The 25934-nt window shown below is 33.8% G+C and overlaps 3 protein-coding genes across 4 annotated transcripts; all 3 read left to right on the top strand.

Moving 5' to 3' along the window:
- Positions 1-2834: 2834 nt before the first annotated feature.
- Positions 2835-13070, top strand: LOC139892812 (vacuolar protein sorting-associated protein 35B). Of its 2 annotated transcripts, XM_071875939.1 has the most exons (22): positions 2835-2962; positions 3085-3181; positions 3704-3827; positions 5147-5332; positions 5946-6033; positions 6237-6293; positions 6387-6476; positions 6923-7045; positions 7146-7220; positions 7296-7355; positions 7474-7590; positions 7836-8075; positions 8549-8614; positions 8766-8855; positions 9343-9432; positions 9616-9705; positions 10458-10526; positions 11107-11187; positions 11663-11770; positions 11861-11964; positions 12040-12153; positions 12658-13070. In XM_071875939.1, the coding sequence occupies exons 1-22, from the start codon at positions 2867-2869 to the stop codon at positions 12866-12868; spliced, it is 2376 nt and encodes a 791-aa protein (XP_071732040.1). In that variant the 5' UTR covers positions 2835-2866; the 3' UTR covers positions 12869-13070. The 2 variants fall into 2 exon arrangements, with proteins under 2 accessions (XP_071732040.1, XP_071732041.1); XM_071875940.1 differs by lacking the exons at positions 2835-2962; positions 3085-3181; positions 3704-3827; positions 5147-5332 and having other exon boundaries at positions 5947-6033; positions 6162-6293.
- Positions 13071-16464: 3394 nt separating this feature from the next.
- LOC139889532 (uncharacterized) lies at positions 16465-17043 on the top strand. Its single transcript, XM_071872479.1, has one exon. It carries the CDS (start codon positions 16465-16467, stop codon positions 17041-17043), a length of 579 nt encoding a protein of 192 aa, XP_071728580.1.
- Positions 17044-17955: 912 nt separating this feature from the next.
- Positions 17956-23698, top strand: LOC139892811 (synaptotagmin-2-like). The gene is made up of 12 exons (XM_071875938.1): positions 17956-18181; positions 19967-20065; positions 20275-20325; positions 20430-20553; positions 20665-20783; positions 21274-21375; positions 21700-21774; positions 21875-21951; positions 22046-22292; positions 22398-22748; positions 23015-23146; positions 23395-23698. Exons 1-12 carry the CDS (start codon positions 18071-18073, stop codon positions 23524-23526), a joined length of 1620 nt encoding a protein of 539 aa, XP_071732039.1. The 5' UTR covers positions 17956-18070; the 3' UTR covers positions 23527-23698.
- Positions 23699-25934: the final 2236 nt, after the last annotated feature.

Raw genomic sequence — 25934 nt, 5'->3', positions numbered from 1 at the left:
GGGACAATCCAGAACGATTCAACGATAATTAAATTTGTAGTGTTGTTAGGATTCATATCGTGATCATATCTGCTAATTTTCAAGTCGTAATTCATTGATTTGATCATCAATTGCAAAGTCAAAGTTCATAAAAAAGTCAAAGATCAAATTCGAAAGATCTAGCTGATTTTAGCTTTTGAAACTGATCAACGGGCGTTTGGATTACGAATTGGAACATGTTTCATGAAGAGATTGTTGCCTTAAAACAATGAATTCGAAAAATCAAGTTTCAAGTTCATGTTGAACTTTAGTGACTGTTCATCGATCTTCTAGTTAATTTGAAGGTGTTTTGGTTTCAATTTTATTTTTAATGTTTCAGATCTATGATTGTCGACTACAAATGGGTTTGATTCTACGGAGCATATCAAATGATTTTATTTCATTTTGGAGTTTTGTAACTTGTGGGTTTTGATTTAATTTGATATTAGGGTTTTTAATTTGGGGATGATTAACATGATAAGGATGCCGGTGAAAATATAAGTTAAATAAAATAAAAAGACTAAATACCTTCGCATGCTTTGCACATGACTGAACAAACAGTTAAAATAGACAGAAACTAGACGGGAAGATGAGAGATGTATAATTGTGATACATTAGGGACGAGGGATGCACAAAAAAAAAGAAAAAGGACGAGGAGTCAAATTTGATGTAAAGTTCAGGGACGAGAAATGAAATTTTGTCTTTAGATAATTATTGAATAGTAACATTCTCATTCATTTTAAACATTCCATACCTTTTTTTGTTTACCTCCAATTTTTTTTATTTGTTTCGAAGTAGATACTGACCACAGTCTCGGAGTTGATGACGTTCGAATCGGCCTTCCCATATTTAAGGCCAGAGAAACAAACGAGTGTGAAGAGTTGACTAGTCGAGATGGAAGATTATAACTGTGGTCGAAAAATTCTTTGACTAGTGTCTTTGACGGATATCGAGCTACAAGAATAGATACTCCTTTTTTATATTTAGTCGCTAGCTCACCAACTTGCTTTTCCTCTAATTGGTGTTTTGATTTCGAGATCTAAACTTAACAAAGATCTATTTGATATTAGGGTTTGGAAATTGGAATGACGATTCAACTTGAAACGTAAAGGGTCGCATGTTGTTCTAATTTGGGAGATCCTTTAACATAAATGGACTAAAATAGCCTTACGTGCAGTGCACGTGTTTTAACTTAACTGGCGAAAGTTATTTTTCGTTATCTCCAAAGTCATCTGTGAGATATCTTGATAGTTCGAGACCAACGTAGTCAAAAATAAAGTTATGGTCACCTACTTGATGCAAAGTTGAAGGACCGACGGTGAAATTTTGTCATTTAGATCTAGCGATTTGCATCTACAGTCTACCGGTATTCTAATTTAATTTATTATGTTTTCTAAAAGAAAATACTAAAATATTAATTTTATTTGAAAATTTCTAAAAAAACTTCAAGGATTGTCTTTAAAAAATTACGACATGCTTAATTTATTTGTGCATCAAAATTAATCATCCACCTATTGAAGATAATCAACACCAAATGTCAAATTATACCACTCTTTAATGCATCTATTTACTTTTTAATGACAAATTTAAAGGTTCTCATAAGAAAACTTAATTTTATTTTTATTATATGATTCTATTAATCGAATCATCAGCAAACGTCAATTTATTGACGATTTAACTGTCGATCAGAGCCTAAATTAAACTCTAGTCAAGTTTAAAATTCATGAATATTTAATTTTACCAACATGACATCTCACATTTTTATAACTTATTTATTGACCGGAAGTCTATTAGAAAACAAAGTGATGACTTTTTAATATGTTTCACTCTAGATGGAGGAATGCGTTGTTTTTATTTTATGGGAGGTGATATTTCCACACTTAATTTTATTCTTTCACCATCTTTATATGCATTTTTTTCAATTATATCCTTCATCCTTCATTTAAATTATAAGAACAATTTGTATAAGACATTATTAAGGGCAGTTTAGTATTTTTGAGTGAAAGTAGTAAAAATGGAGTTGGATATATCAATTCCCATATTTTACAACATGAACCCATTTTAACTATCGATTTACGTCTGTGATGTTAGGTTTTGTTAATATCGTAGAATATTACTCCGTTGTTAAAAACTAGAAAATGAGCCCGCGCGATGCTGCGGGGCCTTTGGGTTGCGTATTCATAGTTAACGGAGTGTGTTATAGGTGTGTGTATGTGTATTGAATATAGTCCGAGATATTGAGCGTTTTTTTTTGAAGTGTCCGTTTCACGTATAGTTAGTCCCGTTGTGTTCGTAAGTTTTTTTTGAGTTGAATGGTGGGTTCGGAAAAATTTAACTCGCACCGAGCGAAAAGATAGGACCCGCTAAAAAAATGGGTGGAGTTAGTTTTTTCTTTATTTTAATAAGATTGTATATTTACACTTTTTACCCCCGAAGAAATGTAAATTTGAGGGGTCGTTGTGTAAATTGAGGCAAAGATGAAGGGTCGAATGCAGTGTGAGCGAAAAAAAAAAGCTACAGCTCAACTGTATTGAAACTACAAAAACTGTAGTGGCTATTAGTTTCTTTATTTTAATAAGATTGTATATTTACACTTTTTACCCTCGAAGAAATGTAAATTTGAGGGGTCGTTGTGTAAATTGAGGCAAAGATGAAGGGTCGAATGCAGTGTGAGCGAAAAAAAAAAGCTACAGCTCAACTGTAGTGAAACTACAAAAACTGTAGTGGCTATTAGTGTGTAGGATAATAGATTAAATTAAATTAAATTAAATATATATGATGAAGGACTGACGACACATGTTTTACAACTCGTTCTAGAGAGAGAAGCAAGCATCATAGAGAATCGAAAATGATGATGTCAGACGCCATGGAAGACGAAGAAAAATGGCTAGCAGAAGCGATCGCCGGAATTCAACACAACGCTTTCTACATGCATCGCGCTTTAGTAATTTACATCATCAATTTCGCCATTTTTACTCTCAGTTCGATTTGATTTCCAAATTTTTATAACATTTATGCCAATAGCTGTGATTTGTTTCTAATTTGTGTTAATTTTTGTTTTTTCAGGATTCTGATAATCTCAGAGAAGCCCTAAAATACTCTGCACAGTTGCTATCCGAGCTTCGAACTTCACGATTATCGCCTCATAAATACTACGAGCTCTGTAATCTTCTGTCTATATATTATAAATTACAATTCCCTAGCTGATTAGGGTTTATATTATTACTTATATAGTTATATATGTTCCTGTTTTAGGAATTAGAGTTATAGTTTGACTATTAGGTTAACTGGACTAATTTTAAACCATTACGAATTGCATCATGAGTTGACTCTTTCAATTAGGTGCCTATATCAGTGGTGGTTTTATCTATAGTACTCTATAATATTATGAAAGATAGCTGAAGAAAATAGCTTGATTTGTATCTTCATAGAACAAACACGTTTTATTTGTTAGTGGTAAATGCGAAAGGAACACATAGCATGCTAGACTGAGTTTGAATTGGCTACAAAGTTCATTTTGGTTTTGAATTTGACGAGTAATTAACAGACGAAACCACTAAAGTTAGAATTGGATGCCCCTCTTTCCGATTCTGGAAATTTGAGATCAATATTTTATCTGAAGTCTTTTTGCGATTTTGTTTAATGGGTCACATAAGTAAGTTTGTTGTTTGGTTGGCATGTTCAGATATGAGAGCCTTTGATGAGTTAAAAAAGTTGGAGATGTTCTTCAAAGAAGAAGAGAGGCATGGCTGTTCAGTCGTGGACTTATATGAACTTGTCCAACATGCTGGAAACATTTTACCTAGATTGTAAGTAATAATAATACAACTAAGTTGATTCTTAAATAAAATCATATTTTTTGTTTGTTACACCTATAATCACAATGCATGCATAGTAGATAAGCAGGAGCTGTTAGGTCTGACCACTTGTAGAGCTTTAGTATGTTTGCCGGCATTCCTACAATTGGAGCTTTTGTCCACTTTTGTAAACCCTATAAACACCCATATATTATTGGTGGCTTACTATACCTGCATAACGGTGAAGTAATAATACGGAGTTAAAAAAAAGCATTGCAAAAAGATTCCATACCAATTAGGAATAGACCCGGGGTAATTACATGAAAGCAATGAGAAGGAGTTTAGTTGATTTGTTAGGAATATTCCCCCGATTTATTTCTAACATCCATTTGTAGAAATAGTATTACTATGTCGTGTGTAAAGAACTGAAACTATAGCAAAACAATGCAGAAATAAGTCATCAGACGTAACCACTTAGGCCAAACAATATAGAAACTTCTTGCTGCCTAAAGAAAGACTGACTTGAACTACATCTTTCATTTTGACATTTGGTTAAGTTGAAGCTTAAATGAACAAAAAATAAAGGTGATTTCACATCGGATGTAAAGGTTTGTTGAGGTGTATCTTCCTGTGGCTAATTATATTTGAGGCATAGCCAATGACCCAGAGAAGCTTTGTTGTATTAAGTATATTAATCATTGATTACTTACGATTGAGGATTCTTGTTAATTTCACGTATGTGATTTCACGCGTTAGGGCTAATACTCTAATAGACAGCTTCCAAGATATTTTTCTGAAATCTCATCCTTTATTCTCATAACTAAATGCTGTTCGTCATGAATTTTTTATGAATAACAGGAATTAACATCTTTGAGTGATTTATTCCTCATTTTTACCATTTGAATGATCTACTAATTTCCTTAATTTCATCTATCTTGTGGACATCCTACAGAAATTCTTCTAAAAAAGTACAACATGATGTCATATATCTGCATCATCCACATTTTATTTGTTTTAATAAATTTATATGCTGGCTATATGTTGTCTTTCATGTATCCCCTCAGATGTTTCAATTATTCATAATTATGACAGCTTTATAGTTCCAACTTACAAAACTAACATCTCAAGATTCCTGTCAAGTCAAGAGTTGATGAATGTGAATATAGTTATATTACTTTAGACAGGATGGTAACTGAAGTTTAAGCTATTACAAAATGAGGTTGAGTGATCATTGCATACATGTATATAAACATCACTAGAATGATCTCACTGTATTATTTAAAATCTTTTGCCACATATTGCATCATTGATATTTTTCCCTTGATATATAGGTATCTTCTATGTACAGTAGGGTCTGTGTACATAAAATCGAAGCAGGCTCCTGCTAAGGATGTTCTAAAAGATCTTGTTGAAATGTGTCGTGGGGTCCAGCATCCTATACGTGGTCTCTTTCTTAGGAGTTACCTTGCACAAATAAGTAGGGATAAACTCCCAGATATTGGCTCTGAATATGAAGGGTAAGGAAGTTGTCTTTCTTGCAGCTAAGTATGTCATTAATTTCTCTGCATCTGTACGTGAATGCGCTTTCCTTTGCAATTAATGTATACTAACTGCATAGTAGTGTTGAATGCTATTTTGTATATTAAATTCATTTCCCTTTGTTGTATTCATTCAAGTTGAATTTGGTGATTAGCATGCCATGTCACTAAACTTCATCTTTAAAGAATTGCTTAAAATGAATGCAAATGTTTGTTTTTTTCCCCTTGTTTTAACAGGCCACTTCTTAGTATGGGTTGAAACTGGTCAGGTTACTGCAAATCTATTGTCTAGCTTACAAGTTATTAGTTAATGTACAGAACAACCTTTGTTCAGTCCCCACCTGGTTTGGTGTTGGGCATCCACAGCTGCATATATATGATGGTTGATAAATATTTCTAGAAATTAGTTTAAAAGATTAATAACAATATTAAGAATACCTATAATTTGTTAAGAGAGTGTTCCTATATAAAAACAAATGTGGAAAAAGACAAAGTTGTGGTATTCACAATAGCTTGCGAATTGATATTACAAGGTAATTAGGAACCAGGATGAGTAAATTTAGTCAGTAAGGTATCATTTTTTGTTTTGTAGAGACGGTGATACTGTTATGGATGCCGTAGAGTTTGTGCTGCAAAATTTTTCAGAGATGAATAAACTCTGGGTTCGGATGGAGCTTCAGGTTTGTGGGTTTGTATCACCTTGTTTATCTTATCATCTCATGTTGTGACATGCATGACAATATGACATCATACTTGCATGACACAAATGTTGTAAAGAATTATGAGAGAATGATCTTTCATAATGCAGGATTAATAGTGATAGTACTACATTCATTTTGGTGATCCTGAGTTGAGGCCTTCATTTGGGCTTTCTGGTCTGCAGGGACCTGCCAGGGTGCATGATAAAATGGAGAAGGAGAGGAACGAGCTGCGTGATCTAGTAATATCAACACCATGGAACACATTGATTTGGTTAGCGTAGACTCTAAGGTTGTAAAATCTATGTTTTCTGAACGTGTTTTTGAACTTTCAGGTTGGTAAAAATCTTCATGTTCTTAGTCAGATAGAGGGTATTGACCTCTATATGTACAAAGAAACCGTTCTACCCAGAGTATTGGAGCAGGTCTATTTCTCTAGCGATTCCAATATTACATCTTTTGTCAGTACAGCTAATGGTGGCGATTTGGTTTGCGTTTCATCCTAAATGGGTGATCCAAAAAGTCTGTCTAAACGAGGAATGGGTCAAATGGGTTGAACTGGTTAAGCGGGTTGAAAGTCACCTAAATGAATAAAACCCTTTTATTCTTTTTATTCAGTGACTTAGCTTATTATTGTAACAATATTGATTCAAATCATTATTAATACCTCGATTTTTATAATTTTTTTAATAGTGTTTGGGGCCAACAGTCAACCATAGCCGAGACCCATAATGGAATTGACAGTTTTCAATCTTAAACACTTACATTTCACAACCTGCCTGACCCACCCATCTTGCGGTCCTGCCACCTCTAACCATATTCTCTAGGTACACTTTTAACATCTTGTACGGTTTTCATATTTGTCTGACAGGTTGTCAACTGTAAGGACGAGCTTGCACAGTATTATCTGATGGATTGCCTGATTCAGGTGTTTCCAGACGAGTATCACTTACAGACTCTTGAAACCCTTCTAGGAGCTTGTCCCCAGCTACAGGTGTATAATATATGTTGATAAATGTTCTGTTATAAACCATACCATTATCTTTTTTCATGTTTTAAAGTTTCAAATTTGTAAAATATGTTGCAACTTTCAGCCTACGGTTGACATCAAGACAGTACTATCCCAACTTATGGAGAGACTATCTAGTTATGCTGCTGCTAGTCCAGAAGTGAGTTTCATTATAAAAAGGTTGTTTCATTTGTTGTGCTTTTGCATTTATCAAAGTGATTGATTACTTTTGCAGGTCCTACCAGAATTTCTCCAAGTAGAAGCTTTTGCAAAATTAAGCAGTGCTATCGGGAAGGTACTTCTGAATCTTATGACTTACAGATACATTACTGCCTGTTATGTGAACACTGTAGCGAATATACTTTTTTCATAAGAAATTGGACTACTTTTTTACTCAAATAGTTTGTTGGCAGATTATTGAAACTCAGGATGACATGCCAATTGTTGGAGCCATTACGTTGTATGTTTCTCTTCTTACATTCACTCTTCGTGTTCATCCGGATCGGCTTGATTATGTGGATCAAGTGCTGGTATGTTAAACTTTCATACTTATGACATGTAGAAACTCTCTGCAATTCAATTATTGTTATCATGCCTGACCCACCGTTTTCTCACCGTTTTCTGCGACCTTTACCTTGGTTCTAGTAATTTCTAAACTCGACACTTTCATCCGTACTAGTTTTTTCACCCGAATGAGGCAAACCAGTGGTAAAACGCAATTGTATTTGTTTTTCATGGCTTTTTGTATGACACTTTTTTTATTTATTGCGCATAGGGATCATGTGTGAAGAAACTTTCAAACCAACCAAAGCTTGAAGATAGTAGAGCTACTAAACAAGTTGTCGCACTTTTGAGTGCTCCATTGGAAAAATATAGTGATATTGTCACTTCGCTGACGTTGTCTAATTATCCCCGAGTCATGGATCACCTCGATAATGGAACTAATAAAGTCATGGCGATGGTTATTATCCAAAGCATAATGACAAACCAAGCTTGTGTCTCTTCTGCTGACAAGGTATTCAACATGTTTTGTTGTTTCACCCATCAGTTCTTCTAGAAATGGCAAACTGATGGTGGGGGTGGGTAACGAGTCTAAAGTCAAAACAGGTTCAGCTTGAAGTGGTCACCTGTCGGTACTTGTTAGAAGGGGGTGGTTTAACCCGCAATTTTTTCCACTTAGTTTTTTGACATGTAGTTAATTTGAAAATTTTCTGATCACAGTAACAGAATTATTAGAATAGTAGGATGGGATTCATGGTAAAAGTGTATGCAACTATACATCACGAACACAGTTGTGTCAACCTTTAACCTGTTTGACCGATTGCACTTATAGCTAATCTTTTTGAGATGACTCGTTTGAGATAAAACGCAACCCCAAGTTGACCCTTCCATAAAAAATAGGTCAAACATGCCACCTCTAGTTCCATCCATGAGGTAATTGACCAAAATTGATTTTTTCCTGCAATGTGTGGTTGGTGTCTGTTGCAGGTTGAGGTTCTCTTTGAACTGATTAAAGGGCTTATAAAGGATCTGGAGGGAGACTCAGAGGATGAGGTGCAATACTATAAGTTTCACATTAAAATATCTAATAGCACTAAGATTCTTTCTTTTCATCTTTCAGTCGTTTACCTTGCCAATTTTGTGTATTATCTGTTTCACTACTACCTTATTTAACATTTCTGTTATGCACGAGATATACCCTTAGTTTGACGAGGAAGATTTCAACGAAGAACAAAATTCTGTTTCTCGTGTTATACATGTGTTACATAATGATGACCCAGAGGAGATGTTGAAGGTAATTAATGTCTGGCGGCCTTGCTTTTGATTTTCTTACAGTGATATATATTCGGCAGGTGGAGGTGGCAGTCTCAACCTATTTACTTATGAATGGGTTGATTTGAGTAATGTTCACAAAGAGTATTTTTTTATTTATTTATTTATTTATTTTTTTTCTTTTTCTCCTGGAAACAGGCCGACTTAGATAATCTCGCTACGTTTGAAATTATCATTGTGGTTATATTTAACACTAATTATATGTTTTAAAGTTTAACATTTGAAGAACCATTTGAAGTTTAACATTTGAAGAACCATTTGATTTACTATTTTTGGACAAAAGTGTTTCGGGTCTACCCGATTTAAAGAACCATTTGAAGACCGTACAATTTAGCATGTTTGACCCGTTACTCAAACCTGTCTTACCCACACATTTTGTCACCTCTAACAGCAGGTTGCTCACTATTTTTATGATTACTCGTTTTTATAACCTATTTTTTCTGCTTTAGATTATATTAACAGTACGAAAGCATATTATGACTGGAGGCCCGAAACGTCTTCCTTTCACAATTCCTCCACTTGTTTTTTCTGCTTTGAAGGTATGTTATCCATATCACATATCTGTTTCTATTACATATGCAGAGTTCAGACTTCAAATAGATGTGAGGGACCATTTAATAATGTGCTCATAAAATAGAAGCAGCTAAGTTTGTACACCAAGTCAAGTGTCTGATTTTTACAGATTTGGTTAGATTCCTATGCACCATTTATTTTTTCTGCAGCTGGTTCGTCGATTACAAAATCAGGATGGAGATGTAACTGGTGAAGAGGATCCAGCAACTCCTAAAAAAATATTTCAGTTCCTAAATCAGGTGAATTTGAAAAATTAAAAACTTATCTAGATAATCCCTAAGGATTAGATTTGGCAAAACTTGTAGGTTTCAGTGACTGGTCTAATAGGCTGATTCAAAACGGATGGTTGTTTGTATTTTCGGTTCTTGACATATTCTGATGCACTCTAAGAAATTTCAAAATACCATTCATTATATATCTTTATTCTTTATTATATATTATAATAATAATATTATAATATTATAATTATAACTAGTCTTATAACTCGTGTATACACACGGTCAATGAATTTGTAGTATTAGCTGATCGTCGAAGGTGTAAACCCAAATGTAAACAATATAAAAGAAAACCAGTGATGTATTTATATACACTTACCTTATAAAAATATAAACTAAATAAACGTAATTAGTCTCCTTATATAATACAATGTTTTGTAATCAATAATAGTATGTTTAGATGATACAAAATAATCTTAGCAATAATATAAAAATAAAATAAAATGATCGGTTGATTTTTTTGGGACCAATTATGATCGGTTGATTGAACTTCAATTTTGAAATTGAACGTCATAAACTCTTTTCCTGTAGTATATTTAAGATCACGTGATACAGGTTCAGATCATTGTTATAGACTTATAGACAAAGGGGCTCTATCGTATGTGTCTTTAACCTCAAGTCTTTTTCTCATCCTTATCCGTTTGGTTTAAACATTAGTTTTATTTTTCATTTTTTCGGCGTTTAAAATAAAGTTCTATTTTATTTTTACATTTCAGACGATTGAGGCTCTATCATATGTTCCAGCTCCTGAATTGGCATTAAGGTTATACTTGCAGTGTGCAGAGGTGATTTCTCCTTTTCATGTGCTAATTTGTAGTACACTAGTACTAATTCATAACTTCTGCGGAGGTGGCAATTTTCACTCATTTACTAATAAATGGGTCAATCTAGGCTGTGTGTTTTATATAACTGGTCAACGTTAGGTATAAAAGCTAGCATAAGAAACAGGTCAAAAGTTGCTTGAAGTGTTTTAAAGCGCAAAACCTTTTAAATCTCTCTATTTAGAATACTACTCGTATGTTGTTATCACACAACTTTTGTAATCATATTGGACACGGTAATTATTTATAAAAATGTAGATGTTGACTGTAACTGTTTTGTGTAAACCTAAGCCGACCTGTTTTGGCAGGTACAAAAACTAACTGTTACCTGACCCACCCATATTGCCACCTTTACTACTTTAGCAATTATGAAGCTCAGCACTAAACTTATATTTTGAGATTCCTTAAGGAATCTCTGGTTTATCTCTTTATTACTAGTTACCAACTAATTGCCAACCTAGCCGATTTGTACTGCAGCATTGGAATCAATGAACTAATACGTGACATCACAGTTCTCAAATTTTTTGAATTTAATTCTCTCCAGGCAGCCAATGACTGTGATCTGGAACCAGTTGCTTATGAATTCTTCACTCAAGCATTTGTTTTATATGAGGAGGAAATTGCGGTATCTGCTCTATCTCCTAACATGTTAAAACAACTAAAATATGGTTGATATTTTTAGGGAAACAAATTGAGTTACTAATGTCTCTAAAGAGACTCAAAACTTGTAACTTTAGGGCTGTCAAAACCGGGTTCAATTTGAACCCATCCATATATGAACGGGGCAATATGGTTTTTCAATTTTAATCACAAATGGGTCAAGCTTTAGAAGTGGAACGTATGGTTTAAAGTTGCCAAAAGTCTCTTTGATGCATATAACCTATAATCGTTTTTAATTAGAGGTTTTGCTTATTATTGTGATACTTTTCATGTTTAGACCATGATAAATGCATAAATTATTTTTCAAAATTTTAAAATATGGACGAAAAGTGTTTGTGGGTCAACCCAAGTGACCCAGCCAGGTTTGACGTGCACTTGCACCGTTATATCAAAATTAATTTTGGTGATAATGGTAGAATTAATCAGTTAAATGGTGACAGGACTCCAAAGCTCAGGTGACTGCAATTCATTTAATAATTGGAACTCTTCAGAGGACGAATGTTTTTGGTGTGGAGAATAGGGATACCTTGACACATAAGGCCACAGGGGTAACATAATTTGAACCCTTCATATGACAGTTGCATGTTTCTTCCATTTTCACAAATTTTCAACCAGTAACACGTTTATTTCATATACAGTATTCAGCTAAACTTCTTAAGAAGCCGGATCAATGCAGAGCTGTTTACGCATGTTCACATTTGTTTTGGGTGGATGATCAGGATGGAATCAAGGATGGGGAAAGGTACATCCACCGTTCACGCTAGTTTCATGGTGGTTCATGAACCTTAGGTCTAAATTAACACCTTTTTCATTACAGGGTCCTCCTTTGCCTTAAGCGTGCGTTAAGGATTGCAAACGCTGCCCAGCAGATGGCGAATGTTGCTCGAGGTAGCAGCGGTCCTGTCACTCTCTTTGTCGAGATACTCAACAAGTACGTATTCTTTTATCATCCGCCCATTACACACACACACACACCCAATCACCACCTCATCTATGTGTCAGTAGCGTTTTCACTTGAGGCGGCAATTTCAACCTATGTTTGCACGCCAATTTGGGTTGTACGTTGTTGATGATTTATTTAACTTACCAAAGGTATATGATTAGTTGAAAATAAATGCTTTAAACGCTGCCTAAGTCAAGGCTTTTTTACATTGTTTATACTTTATAAAATTAATTGTATTTATGTGTTAATTGCTAAGTAATTATACTTAAATCATCTTAATATATCATATACTGCTTAAAAATTCAAGAAAAAGTGGTTACACGTCTACTTAACTGTTGATATATTAAGAAAAAGGTGATCAATTAAAGCCCAAATACATATTGACCCATTACATTACCAACAGAATTTGCCATACTCTTTATCTGTTAGGATGATGTCGTATTTACATAACCGTTTTTAGGCTCACTATATCTACGTAATAACTTCATCCAGGTACCTCTATTATTTCGAGAAAGGAAATCCGCAGATAACTAGCGCTGCCATCCAAGGGCTGATAGAGCTGATCAAAACCGAGATGCAAAGTGACAATGCTACACCTGATCAAACTTCTGATGCTTTCTTTGCTTGTACCTTAAGGTACATTCAGTTCCAGAAACAAAAAGGTGGAGCAATGGGTGACAAGTTTGATACTATTAAAGTGTGAGATTTCAATTTGTTTTATTTATTTTTTGTTGATATATACACATGGGCAAAGCAGTTTGGTGTATTTACATTACAGCAGTAGACTTTGTTTTGCCTACAAATGGTTTGTACATTTTTTTCTTTATATATATTTATATATTTGTATAATAATACAAAAGCTTCTGCTTTGTATATTCTCAGCATGTACATTATGAATTAAATTTTCGTACAACTCAATTAGTATTAGTATTTTAACCTGAGTCGGGGTATGACTTTCTACGTCTTATCTTCACATGCTCCACTTTTGTTGATATTGTGCAGTACTGGGATTTCATCCAAGATCATAAATTACCATTTTATTATCTGATTTCATCCAAAATATGAACTACCATTTATCATTGAAAGTTGGTACGTATTACTTGTTGAAGTTTTTTGTGTAAAATTATTTAGTTTTTGTGTAAAGTTATTTATTTTTTGTTAAATGGTTGATAATTTTGTGTAAGTTTGAGAGAAATTGGAAATTAATTTTTTTTAAGGTTGAGTGAGAATAGAGAGGGAAAGGGATCCATGGATATTTTCTGCAAACCTTGTTAATTTTCTCATCAAGCTTTATAATTTACCCAACTCCATACAACTTTCTTATTTTGTAGGTGTTATTCCTATTCCAAATAATATGACCCAAAACCTCACACTGAACACTTGATACAATTTCATCGTTTAGTTTCACCGTTAAAATGGTTTGCTTATTCGGCCACACATGAATCATTTCGCTTGTCTTCTTCGCTATTGTTTTTTCAAGTTCACATTGTCATAATGTTCATCGCCATCACATGCAGCTAGCTAGGCGAATTACTTTTTGATAGAGTTCTTGGATCGTGGTGGACGAAGACACGAATTTGGTTATTAATTTGTGATTTGTGTCAATGTCAAATCTATATCTATATGAGTTGTTAAATGTTAGTGCTAAGTAGGTAGGGTCATGCTAGTCAAGTATTTGTGACGTATCTTGTCAAACAGACTGAATAGCCAAGTATCCATGAATTAGATCTTTTAACAGTGGCGACTCCAAGAGTTACCAAAGGGGTCCTTTGACCCCATTAAATTATTCTTTTTTCTAATAAAATACTACTATAAAATAACACCACTAAATTTATAGATAGAACTCTATATACTTTTAAAATTAGTGGTTAAATAGCTATTCTTTAGAAAAAAAATTTTACAAAGTACCACTCAAATTGTACAGGAACTCATTGAGTTTTGATCCTAGAATCGCCACTCTCTTTTAATCTATTATTTTATAATTTAATTTTCGTTTTCCGAAAAAAAATAAAAATAAAATTGATCTAATTCATATTCTCAAAAAACCATGTCCTCCCTCATGCCCAAACACCACCCTAAAGGTTTTTACTGAAGGAAAGTTAACCCCATTAACAAAACATGAGATCCATGACATGAGTGCAACAAGAGAGAGGAGTAGAGGACTAGCACATGCATTTTTGGAAGGCATCATTATTGGTATTTTTTTTTTCTTTTCTGTGTAGCTTTCTTAGCCACAAAGACACTCCAATGTACATCATCCAGTGTAGTGGCCTAGTGGGGTATATACTAGTCTCCATGGCTCCTTTAACATCTCATTATTTAATTTGTTAATTTATTTATTGTGTTATAATAAGGACAAAATGACACATATCTTTATCTTTATATATTTGATTTAAATTTCGAAGGAAATATATGTGTAACCATTCAGGCCCGAGTCACCACGACTTTTCAATGAAGCACATCACTCGAGTTTAATTCCTGGCTATGTCAAATTGTTCAAAAAGAAAGTGTGACTAAAGGGTGCGCATAATGCGCAATTCACCCGGTATCAGGTCTCGTGCTCGGGGAACTTGATTAACCGAGGTTTTACCTTCTATGAGAGAGCCAATATGCTCCTTCATACGAGGTTTCATCGCTTACCCAAAAAAAAAAAAAAAAAATATTTGAATTTTGCCAAAACAATTCAAAAACCATCGAACCAATTTTCCTATAATACACATGAGCGTATGTTATGCATTATTTTGAACTACAAAAACGAGTTTCAAAATTCGGGTTATAGATGGGACCGTTTAATAAACATGCTAAGCGGGAATTTGATGTTTGTATGTATTTCTGTTACGTTCAAATCGCACTTGCTTCTGAAAATTTCATATATCCTTCTTGGCGATGAGATTAAATTATCTTTAATTTTTAACAACAATATAAAAGATTAAATTTTATACATGAGTGTATGTAGTTTAAAGACAAATTAGTAAAATACTACGGAGTATTAAATGGATCCTTTCGTGTCTAAACTCGACCTCTATCTCCGTCTTAATTAATGGTTCCCCCACCGAGCAATTCTTCCCCAAAAGAGGGGTAAGGCAAGGAGACCCTCTTTCGCCTTTCCTTTTCATCATCGCGGGGGAAGGTCTAAACCAACTTCTTAAAATTGCAACCAACAAGAAACTAATAAATGGTGTCAAAATTGGTAATGATAGGATCGTCGTCTCCCATCTTCAATATGCGGACGATACTATCATTTTCGGTAATTGGAACAAATTCGAAGTTAGAAACATTTTAAAAATTCTCAAATGTTTTGAAGATCTTTCGGGTCTAAAAATCAATCTTTCTAAAAGTTGTGTGTATGGAATTGACACTTCTAGCTCCGAACTAAAAAACTTGGCCACGTGGTTTAGTTGTAAAGAAGGTTCTTTTCCATTTAATTATCTTGGATTACCAATCGGTGCAAATTTAAAACTTCATTCTAATTGGAATCCCATTTTTGAAAAGGTTAAAACGAGATTAGCCGATTGGAAGGCAAAAACCATCTCATTTGGGGGTCGGCTAACCCTCATTAATTCGGTCCTAAGTAGCCTCCCATTATACTATTTTTCCCTGTTTAAAGCCCCTACACGTGTTATTAATGAACTAGAAGGGATGCGCCGTGATTTCTTTTGGGGAGGGTCCTTAGATGATAGAAAAATGGCATGGATAAAATGGGATCAAATACTCCTCCCTTATGATTATGGTGGTCTTAACGTGAGCTCTTTAAAATTAAAAAATTATTCTTTATTAACCAAATGGTGGTGGAGATTCCTCACCAATGATAATGCTCTTTGGGTCCGGGTCATTAAAAGCATTTATGGGCAAAGTGGTGGTTTGGGATGTAACTCTCCTTTACCCGCCACCATTATGAAAAAAATTTCAGATCGTACTTGGTCACAAATTATTAATATTGATCAAACCCTAAGCAAGCTAGGGTGTAATTTATCTAATGCGTTTGTTAAAGATGTAGGCTCCTGGTTGGATACTAGCTTTTGGAACGACATTTGGATTGGAGACTTACCACTTAAAGACGCTTACCCGAGGCTATTCCGTTTAGAAGTTTTCAAAGATGCCACAATCGCGGATCGTATCTCCATTACTTCCGTCTCACCGATCTTCTCATAGGCCTGAGAATCACAGCCCAAATGGAGGACTGAAGATGAGCTTGCTTCTCTAACGAACATCATTAAACAGCACAAATTCTCGAATAATTCTAAAGCATCTTGGACCTGGAAACACAACTCCAATGGAGCATTTACCACCGATTCCATAATGCAGGTTTTATCTTCGCTGACCGCCGCAAAACTCCCGCCCTCCTCAGCCACCGACCTCAATCCTTTTGTTCCGAAAAAAGTTGGCATCTTCATTTGGAGAGCAAAGAAAAATAGATTGCCTGTTAGAGTCGAATTAGATAGAAAAGGTATTGATTTACACTCCACTAGATGCCCCGTCTGCGACGATGACATCGAAACGCTACACCATTCTCTAATTTCGTGTAAGTTTGCTTCCATTATATGGGACAAAGTTCGTAGATGGTGGAAGTTCGATCAGCTACATATCTCAAGCTTGTCGGACATAGCTTCTTGTTCGAACCCCAAGCTAAATACAACTCTTGGTGTTTCTATCTGGCAAGCGGTTGTATGGGTCACGAGCTATTACCTTTGGATTCATAGAAATAATTGTACTTTCGGGAAAAATTTCGATAGTGCTGCAAAACTTTTCTCGAATATTCAAGGCAAATGTTTCGAGTGGATTAATTGTCGTTGGAGGAAAGGAGCCTTAGATTGGCTCTCTTGGATCACGAACCCTTGTCGCTTCGATTCAATCTTCACAAAAGACGGTATTGGTTAAGATAGGTTTTTTTATGTCGGATTCTCTCGTGTTACTACATGGTATGGGCTAAGTGGATTAGGGGCGGATGCTTTGTCGCTGTATTTTCAGCACTGTATCTTGTTTCCTAGTCCGGCTTGTCTTTCTCAAGTTGTTCCAGCTATGTTGTGCTCGTAAGATGAAGGCTTTTTCCTATCTCTAAATAACCAATCCACTATTCCTTTCTCAACTGTTTCGAGTTTATTCTTTCCTCCACTTCTCATTTTTATTTTTTTTGTTCCTGTAATTATTAAATGTATTTTCTCGTGTTTCTGTATTTAGGTCTTTGGACCTCCATTTTGTATTTGTTTCTTTTTAATAAAAGTTTGCTTGGCTTTTAAAAAAAAAAAACATTTACATATATGATATATACATATTGCAATACAGAAAATTGTTAGAAAACAGCCCCACACGAAAGAACAAAAAAAGGCCAGTAAAGATTATCCGTTTTTTCCTTTCACATATTCGTGTTTGCAGTATGTAATATGAACTTGTATCTCTTGGTTTTTATTAATAAATTTATCCTTGCTGTTCAAAAAAAAAAAGATTATCCGTTTTGTTTGGAATCAACTACTCCAAAAGTTAAGATATTTATTCACGGAGTATATTTTATATTTAGAATTTAGATTTAGAATCTAATTAAATTAAATTAAATTAAATTAAATTTAATTCAATATTATGGTATGACACACAAATACCTCAAAACACACACAAACTGTGATCTTCTTACAAAATAAGAACTCACAAACCGTTGCCAGACACAAATACCTTCCATTATTCTTTACCCGTTTCAACTCCAATACATACACTATTACACTTCTAATTTTTATAAATGTATTTTTATAACATTAAGTATAAATATTAAATATATAATATAATAACTTGATTTAAAGACACATAAGTTTTGTTTGTTTGTTTTCCACTTTGGTATTTTCTCTCCTCAAATGTGCCTTTAGCAAGCTAGTTATATGTAAAAAAATTGTGATAAAGAAGGAAATAAAGAGTGAAAATGGGGATATTGAGTAGTATTCTGGGAGCATGTGGTTTTGGTATTGGAGTTAGCATTGGGCTTGTTATGGGTTACTATTTCTTCATCTACTTTCAATCATCTCATGTTCAGGTTACTATTCATTCTTTTTTTTCTTCTTCTTTTTTTCTTCCCAATAAATAAAGAGAATGAAATTATGATTCAGATTCTCACATTTGAACAAATGTTATGACTTAGTGTCTTTGTTATGTTTTTTTTTTTACTTGATCATGATTTTTATGCTTTTGTCTGTGTTTACACATTTGAGCAAATCATGGTTTAGTTTTGAAATGACAGATATTTGGTTATTTGCAAACAAGATGCTGATGCAGCATGTTTAATTTTTTTTTTGCCTAAACCAAATTTCTCACAGAAGACCTATTTTTTTTTTTAAATTGTACAAAGTATTAAAAATTTGATGAGCAATATTTTCTGTTAGTTGTATCTAGAAATTTATGGATGAAATCCACCCATCTTTACCAAAATTTTCATTTAAGGTAATCTATATTTACGTACATTGCTTAATTAGAGTAATGAATGAATTTTCAGTTATAAAAAAATATTATTATAAATATCTCTTAAAACGTTACATTGTGGCTGTTAATATACCTTGGAGTAGAAAAGCATTAAAAGTTATTAAATTTATACTCCGTAATAGAGAACCGAATCTTTTTGAAAATAATAATAATAATAATTAATAAATAATAATAGGGAATTTGTCAATTTGATATTGAGCAAAAACAAAACAAAAATAAAATAATCTCCTCATATAGCAAAATTGACAACCTTATTTTTTCCTGACTTATTCTCATTTAGTAATGATTTTTTTAACATTAATTATGGTACAATTTAGTTAAATACTATAATATTTGTAACCTAAACGGGAAAATGCTGAAAGAAATAAAATCGGACTAATAAAGGAGTGTATGGAAATGGAATGTTTTTGTCTATTGACATTGTATCCCACAAGTCTTTCTCCATAATAATGTTACTGCTATTTTATTAGTAATCTATAAAGTCTTTTATACCAATGAGCTTTGACGCTGATGGTACCGAGCCGGGGCCTGCAACGTGGAATCCCTTTGCAAGTGTGGGCGTGAGTTCGAGCCTATATAATTGTAAAAATGTTTGTGTTTAACTGTGTGAGTTCCCTTTAAAAAATAAAATAAATAAATTAATCCATGAATTCTGTCACTATGCTGATATCCCCTGCCTTCTATCTAATCCAATGAAATAAACATTGTGATTCTTTAAATGTATATGTAACATTGATAAGAAAATAAATATGTTTTGATGGTTTGACATTAAATAAGTAAACTAATTCATCCAGATCAAACTATATATGAACAAATGTATTATAATTTGTTGTTTTTATTTTTTTATCTGAATATGCATATTTGTATGGCCGTCGCTGGGCGAATAAAGTTTATTATTACATTGTACACCTAATTGACGTATACACATGAAACTGGTCAGTTACAGGAGCATATGTAACTGTTGGCATAATTTTATGAGGCCCATTCGTATGAATGAGGCCTATTAGGGTTAATGTCTAGTTTGCCTATAAATACCAGTTAATGTGTTCATTAGGGTTAAGAGAGGAGAGAATAACCCTAATTGGGAGAGCCGTTTTGGCGATCCAGTGCATAGAGGAGATCATGCTCGATCTCCCCTGGCCACCGATGTTTCTCTGTTTAAATCAATATTGTAATCTCGACGTTTATATTAATAATATTGATTTTATCTCTTCTTTTATCTTGTTCTTAAACGTTAATCGACGCTTGTATATGATCAAAAGACCCGTATTGGTGAATCAAGGGACCAACATTATCTTTTAATAAAATCAGTTACTTATGTTGTTACTTGAATAATATCAAGGATCCAAAAGTACGGCCATTGGTTGAGAGAGATTCAAAGTCTCTACAAGAGATGCTTCCTGAGATACCAATGTGGGTCAAAAATCCTGACCATGATAGGGTATGTAATCTTCTTTCTTCTTACATCCATTTTTTGCAACTCTAATTATGGAAATTTCAGTATCAAATTTTATTTGAACTAATTTAGTGCAACCACTTTAATATGTTGTTGTTTTTAGATCATTTGATGGTTCAAAGATTGACCAAATTTGTTTTACATATTTGACATCCAGCAGTAAACTCATCTAACTTACGGCTTATCGTGTGCAGGTTGATTGGCTTAACAGGTTTATCGAGTTAATGTGGCCATATCTAGACAAGGTAGTACGTAATAACTGTAGATATGTCAATTTCAATCATTTTTTATAAACTGGTTGACCGGGTAATGGTTTATCTTTAGTAGTGATTGTTCAAACAATTTGCAGGCTATTTGCAGAACTGTAAAGACGATAGCGGAACCTATCATAAATGAACAAATACCGAAATACAAAATCGATGCAGTTGAATTTGATACACTTACCTTAGGCAGCCTACCACCTACATTTCAAGGTTGTTGGAAGTACTATTTGAGTGACTGCTAAGCAAATACTTTAAAGCAGCTGCTGATTGTTTTGACTTTTTTTTTTTTTTTTTTTTTTTTTATTATTTATGGTAATTCAGGAATGAAAGTTTATACTACAGATGATAAGGAGTTGATAATGGAACCATCACTCAAATGGGCTGGGAATCCTAACATACATGTTGCAGTTAAGGCGTTCGGGATGAGACCCACAGTTCAGGTCTGTTTGTAACATTTAGTAATAATAATATTAATATTAATCTTAGTTAATACATTGGAAATTTTTTTAAAAATTTAGACAAAGTTTTCCATCGCGATCTGTTTTGACACATATCAAAAGCAGTGTTGTCAGAACTCGGGATTACTCTGCGAGTACTCTGTTTTTGCAAGTCGGGGAGTACTCGGCGAGAATTCGGTCAAACTTGATCAAACTCGGCGAACCTTGCTCAAACTCGGTCAAATTTGGTCAAAGTCAAACTTGGTCAAAACCCGAGTACTCCCCGAGTTGCCAAGTACTCCCTAAAAAGTCCTGAACGAGAACTCCCCAAGTAGCGATTTTTACAACCTTGATCAAAAGGTATCTGTGGGTCCGAAACTCGTTTTGTCCTATAACTCAACCTGCTCACTCCGCCCACCCATTTTGGCACCTTTAACTGATACTAATGGACGAAATTGCAAACAATGCATTATCTTTTTTTTTTTTTTTTCAGGTGGTGGACTTGCAAGTATTTGCTTCGCCTCGTATCACCTTAAAGCCATTGGTTCCAAGCTTCCCTTGTTTCTGTCAAATTATTGTGTCACTAATGGAAAAGGTAAAATAGTCCGGTTTATCCCCTAGCAATTGTATTGTTGTTCAAGATTAATTTCTAAGTGTGTATTTGTCATTTAAACAATCATTAATTAATTATTAAAACTAATGAAAATATTTTGTAGTTTTTTAATGTAAAGGTTGAAGGTTCTATTCGAATAACCTTTTTATAGTGTATTATTTTGACTATGACATACTTTTCTTCACTTGTAAAGTTAGAAATTTGATTTGTCTGATGATCCTCAACTGTCAAGAATTGACCTTTTTTCCAGATTTTTTTTACCTATTTAATGAATGATTCATGTCTAACTTTTTGTAACATGTTCAGCCACATGTTGACTTTGGGCTAAAATTGCTCGGTGCCGATCTCATGTCTATCCCTGGTTTGTATAGATTCGTCCAGGTAAGCGCATTCGATTTAAATTTTAACATTACGGGAAACGTATAAGTTTACAACGAATATTAAACTTGTAGGTCTTATATAAATTACTTTTTCAATTCAGGAACTAATTAAAACTCAGGTTGGAAATATGTATTTGTGGCCTAAAACACTCGTGGTACCTGTACTCGACCCTGCAAAGTAAGTATTAGTTAATTTTAAATATTTTGTTTCTTTAAATGCATTTGAAAGTGATTAATTAATTATATAACAAATACGTGGTTCGTATTGGCAGAGCGATGAAAAGGCCCGTTGGAATGCTAAATGTGAAAGTTGTGAGGGCAACGAAACTTAAAAAGAAGGATTTTATGGGTGGGGCCGACCCTTACGTGAAGTTGAAACTCACGGAGGATAAACTTCCGTCTAAGAAAACGGATATCAAACACAAAAACTTGAATCCCGAATGGAACCAGGAATTTAGTTTGATTGTTAAGGACCCGGAATCACAAGCTCTTGAGATCGATGTCTATGACTGGGAACAGGTACATTCTGTTAGAGTTGGGGCAATTTCGACCCACATAGAAATGGGTCGTTTTGTGTTTTATTTAATCTTTACTTGGTCAATTGGCCAATATCGTATGGTGTAGGTTGGGAAGCATGATAAGATGGGAATGAATGTTGTGCCGTTAAAAGAGATGACACCGAATGAGGAAAAAGTTATGACCCTTGACCTTCTGAAAAACATGGACCCGAATGACACTCAAAATGAGAAATCTCGAGGCCAAATCATGATTGAATTAGTGTACAAACCGTTTAAAGATGATGATCATGTTGTGGGTGATGGTGATGGAAATATGATAGAAAAGGCGCCTGAAGGAACACCCAAAGGTGGAGGTTTACTTGTTGTGATAATCCATTTAGCCGAAGATCTTGAAGGGAAACATCATACGAATCCTTCAGTTCGAGTGCTTTTTAGAGGAGAAGAGAAAAGAACCCAAGTAATTTTCTTTTTTCCAGATTGGTAATTTATAATAATGTGACAAAAAGAAATATAAGTAGCCGGTGTGAAATAATTTATAAGCATCCAAGATAGCCTAGTTAGAGTCCTGACACACACACACACACGTTAAAACCTCACTAGAAGCTTATATTGGGGTGGCTAGGGAAAAAGGTCTGAAACGGTGGTTGGTTACGCCTTTGTCTGGTAATTTGAACATGAAAAACCTTATCCGTTTTATGAAATTGTTAATGTTGTTGTATGTAGGTTGTGAAGAAAAATCGTGATCCGAGATGGGATGAAGAGTTTTCATATACTTTGGACGAGCCACCGACGAATGACAGGATGCATTTTGAAGTTGTTAGTGCCTCTTCAAGGATGGGTCTAATTCATCCCAAGGTATGAACATTTAATTGGGTAATTTCAACCCGTTTAGTGAACTGGTCAACTTGTGTTACATTTTATCCATCATCATCATAAATGTATAAAAAATAAGATAGAAATTAGTTAAAAAGGGAATGAGTATAAAAGGTGAAACTTATAGAAGTTGCTCATTTAACTCGAACTAGTCAACCTGCCTGAACCACCCATTTTGACACATGAAACATATATTTATTATAAAACTCTAACTTAAAATTTGTTTGTAGGAAACACTGGGTTATGTGGAGATAAAACTTGCGGATGTCGTGAGCAACAAGAGAATCAACGAGAAATATAACCTAATCGATTCGAGGAATGGTAAGCTTCAAGTGGAGTTGCAATGGAGAACCTCATCTTAGAAGGCATCGCTGTCTTTATTTGGACAGAAGAGAACAAGAAGTTATTTATGTTTTAAACACATAGCATTCAAGATTTTACACTATCTTAACAATAGATTCTTATATCTTAAGTCAAGTGTTTGTTTTTACATGACAGATTGTCTTTGGATTCATGTGTCCATAAATAAATAAAAATAAGACGCTTATAAAAAAAAAAAAAAAATTCAAATTTTGTGTTATTTGGTAAGTTTATAATATAAATGAAACTAAAATCACAGTTGTAAGTTGCCCTGCCAAGATACATATTCATTTCCTATCATATACATCATGACAACCTCTTTCGTCAGCTCAACAACATTGTTGCTAATGTCAACATGTTCAATATTGAGGGGATCTCAACTCAACATATTCGAACAAATCAGTCAACCTTATCAAAACCAACCGAAGTTGGTAACAAATGTGAAAAGACATGTGAGGACAACGGAAACAGTGACTCCTCTAGGGCTGTTAGGCAACTTTATCAAATAGTATATAGTATACTAGTGAAATGACCCGTGGAACTACATGCTTGTTTAAACGAAACAGTTTAACGATATAGTATTAAGTGAACGTAAATGCTAAAGTTATTTAGTTTAATGACCCCTTGAAATCACAGAGTCCGACTAAGAAACTCGTCAGCTGAACATTTCATCAAACACCTAAAATGCATATTAAACAATCTACATCCAATCATAAGAGATGATATTGATTGTCATTTTTTTTTAAAAGTGTAAGTAAAAATATAAATTTAGAATTGATTTCCTTCTGCCTAGCTTTTATACCTTCCCGTACTCAATTCAAAATAATTAATAAAATAATTCAAAATTATTTAATTTTAATAATTAAAATAATTATTAATAAGATTTAATAATAATAATCAATTAATAAGATTTAATTTTAATTAAATATTATTTAAATTAATGACATCACTCACCATGCTTAGATTTTCTTTTTTTTCTTTTTAATTTTTTCTTAACAAAAAAATTAACCTAATAATAACATTATCATTATAGGATTTTAATATAATATAAAGGTAATTTATACTTCATAAAACATCAACTCACACACCCAATAGAAACCAACCAAAATTAGTTGATGTATTTAGAAAAGAAAATACATCAAACAATGAAATAGGTAATCAAGGTAAGATGTTACAGAGATAATATCATCAAAGGATTGGCACATCCGAGAAAGCAACAACGACAGGGATACCGGCTAAAACAGTCGTGTCCAACCATGATGGTTACAACAACGACGTCAACGGTTCGAGGTAAAGCAAAACAATCTCTAATTTTTACCTCCAATAACAATCGATTGAAAGTCTATCAAAAGGAGGGTAACAATCGATTACCAATTTTGTCAAAACCATCGGTCACAGAAGTGTAAACGGGAACAAACCGTAATTTTTACCTCCAACAACAATTGATCGAAATCCCGTTAAAAGGAGGTAAACAATAGATTAAGAAATCCGTTGAAACCATCAGTGATAAGACTATATTTAACGCAGCGTTATCACCCCGATTTCATCACCATCACGCCACCATGGCGCCATAGCGCGGCGTGATGGGTGGCAAAAAGATCCGGCGCGATGGCCGCTTCACGGGAAGGAAAAATGGCGTGAGGATAGCTCAACCAATCCCACGATGCCATGTATCTCATCGCTTTTCATATAAAAATATAAACATAAATCTAAATTATATAAAACCAAAATAAGGAGTAATATAACTTGAAATAGTTGCAGAGAATGAAAATGGAAGATGAGTAGCAGATATGAGTGGATGGATGAAGATGATTGAGTCATACCCACTTTAATCATTTAATTTAGTTTTTTAATTTTTTACCCCTATTGATATTGATATATACACTTTTGACCCTTAACAAAATATCTTATATGTTTATGTATCTAAATAATACGGAGTATAAATGTAAAAATAAAAATAAATAATATGGAGTATAAAAATAAACTAATCTGTTACAGTATTTAACAAAAATATTTAAATTAATTATCTAACAAAATAATAATAATAATAATAATAATAATAATAATAATAATAATAAGAAAAATGAAAAACTAAATTAAAATTAACTCATCACATAACCATCACGCCACCACTACAAACTTCATCACGCCATCACCCCAACACATTTGCAAACTTAGCATTATACCCCGCAAAAACTCCCCATCACCCCCCGTCACCCCATCACCACTAAATAAGGTCAACAACCACAATTAAAGTAATTACGTATCGCCGAAAAAAGCCACCGAGAGAAATTAGGTCGAAATCATATAAGGGGATAAAAATGAGGTCGAATGGTGGTATCAAATGCAAATGAGGTAGAGAAGTGAAGTAATTAGGTTTGTTAGAAGGGTATTTTAATCTTTTGATATT

This window comes from Rutidosis leptorrhynchoides, chromosome 2 (assembly GCF_046630445.1).
Source record: "Rutidosis leptorrhynchoides isolate AG116_Rl617_1_P2 chromosome 2, CSIRO_AGI_Rlap_v1, whole genome shotgun sequence".
Taxonomy (NCBI): Eukaryota; Viridiplantae; Streptophyta; class Magnoliopsida; order Asterales; family Asteraceae; genus Rutidosis; species Rutidosis leptorrhynchoides.
The sequence above is the reverse complement of the archived record's forward strand: the minus strand, read 5'-3'. Positions and strand labels throughout refer to the sequence as shown.

Bases quoted from the DNA above. Each gene is read 5' to 3' on its own strand.
- LOC139892811 (XM_071875938.1), top strand. From the start codon at position 18,071: ATGGGGATATTGAGTAGTATTCTGGGAGCATGTGGTTTTGGTATTGGA. The intron at 20,066-20,274 runs GTATGTAATCTT...TATCGTGTGCAG, and splicing joins AAAATCCTGACCATGATAGG to GTTGATTGGCTTAACAGGTT. The intron at 23,147-23,394 runs GTATGAACATTT...ATTTGTTTGTAG, and splicing joins TGGGTCTAATTCATCCCAAG to GAAACACTGGGTTATGTGGA.
- LOC139892812 (XM_071875939.1), top strand. From the start codon at position 2,867: ATGATGATGTCAGACGCCATGGAAGACGAAGAAAAATGGCTAGCAGAA. The intron at 2,963-3,084 runs GTAATTTACATC...TTGTTTTTTCAG, and splicing joins TCTACATGCATCGCGCTTTA to GATTCTGATAATCTCAGAGA. The intron at 11,965-12,039 runs GTACATCCACCG...TTTTCATTACAG, and splicing joins GGAATCAAGGATGGGGAAAG to GGTCCTCCTTTGCCTTAAGC.
- LOC139889532 (XM_071872479.1), top strand. From the start codon at position 16,465: ATGCAGGTTTTATCTTCGCTGACCGCCGCAAAACTCCCGCCCTCCTCA.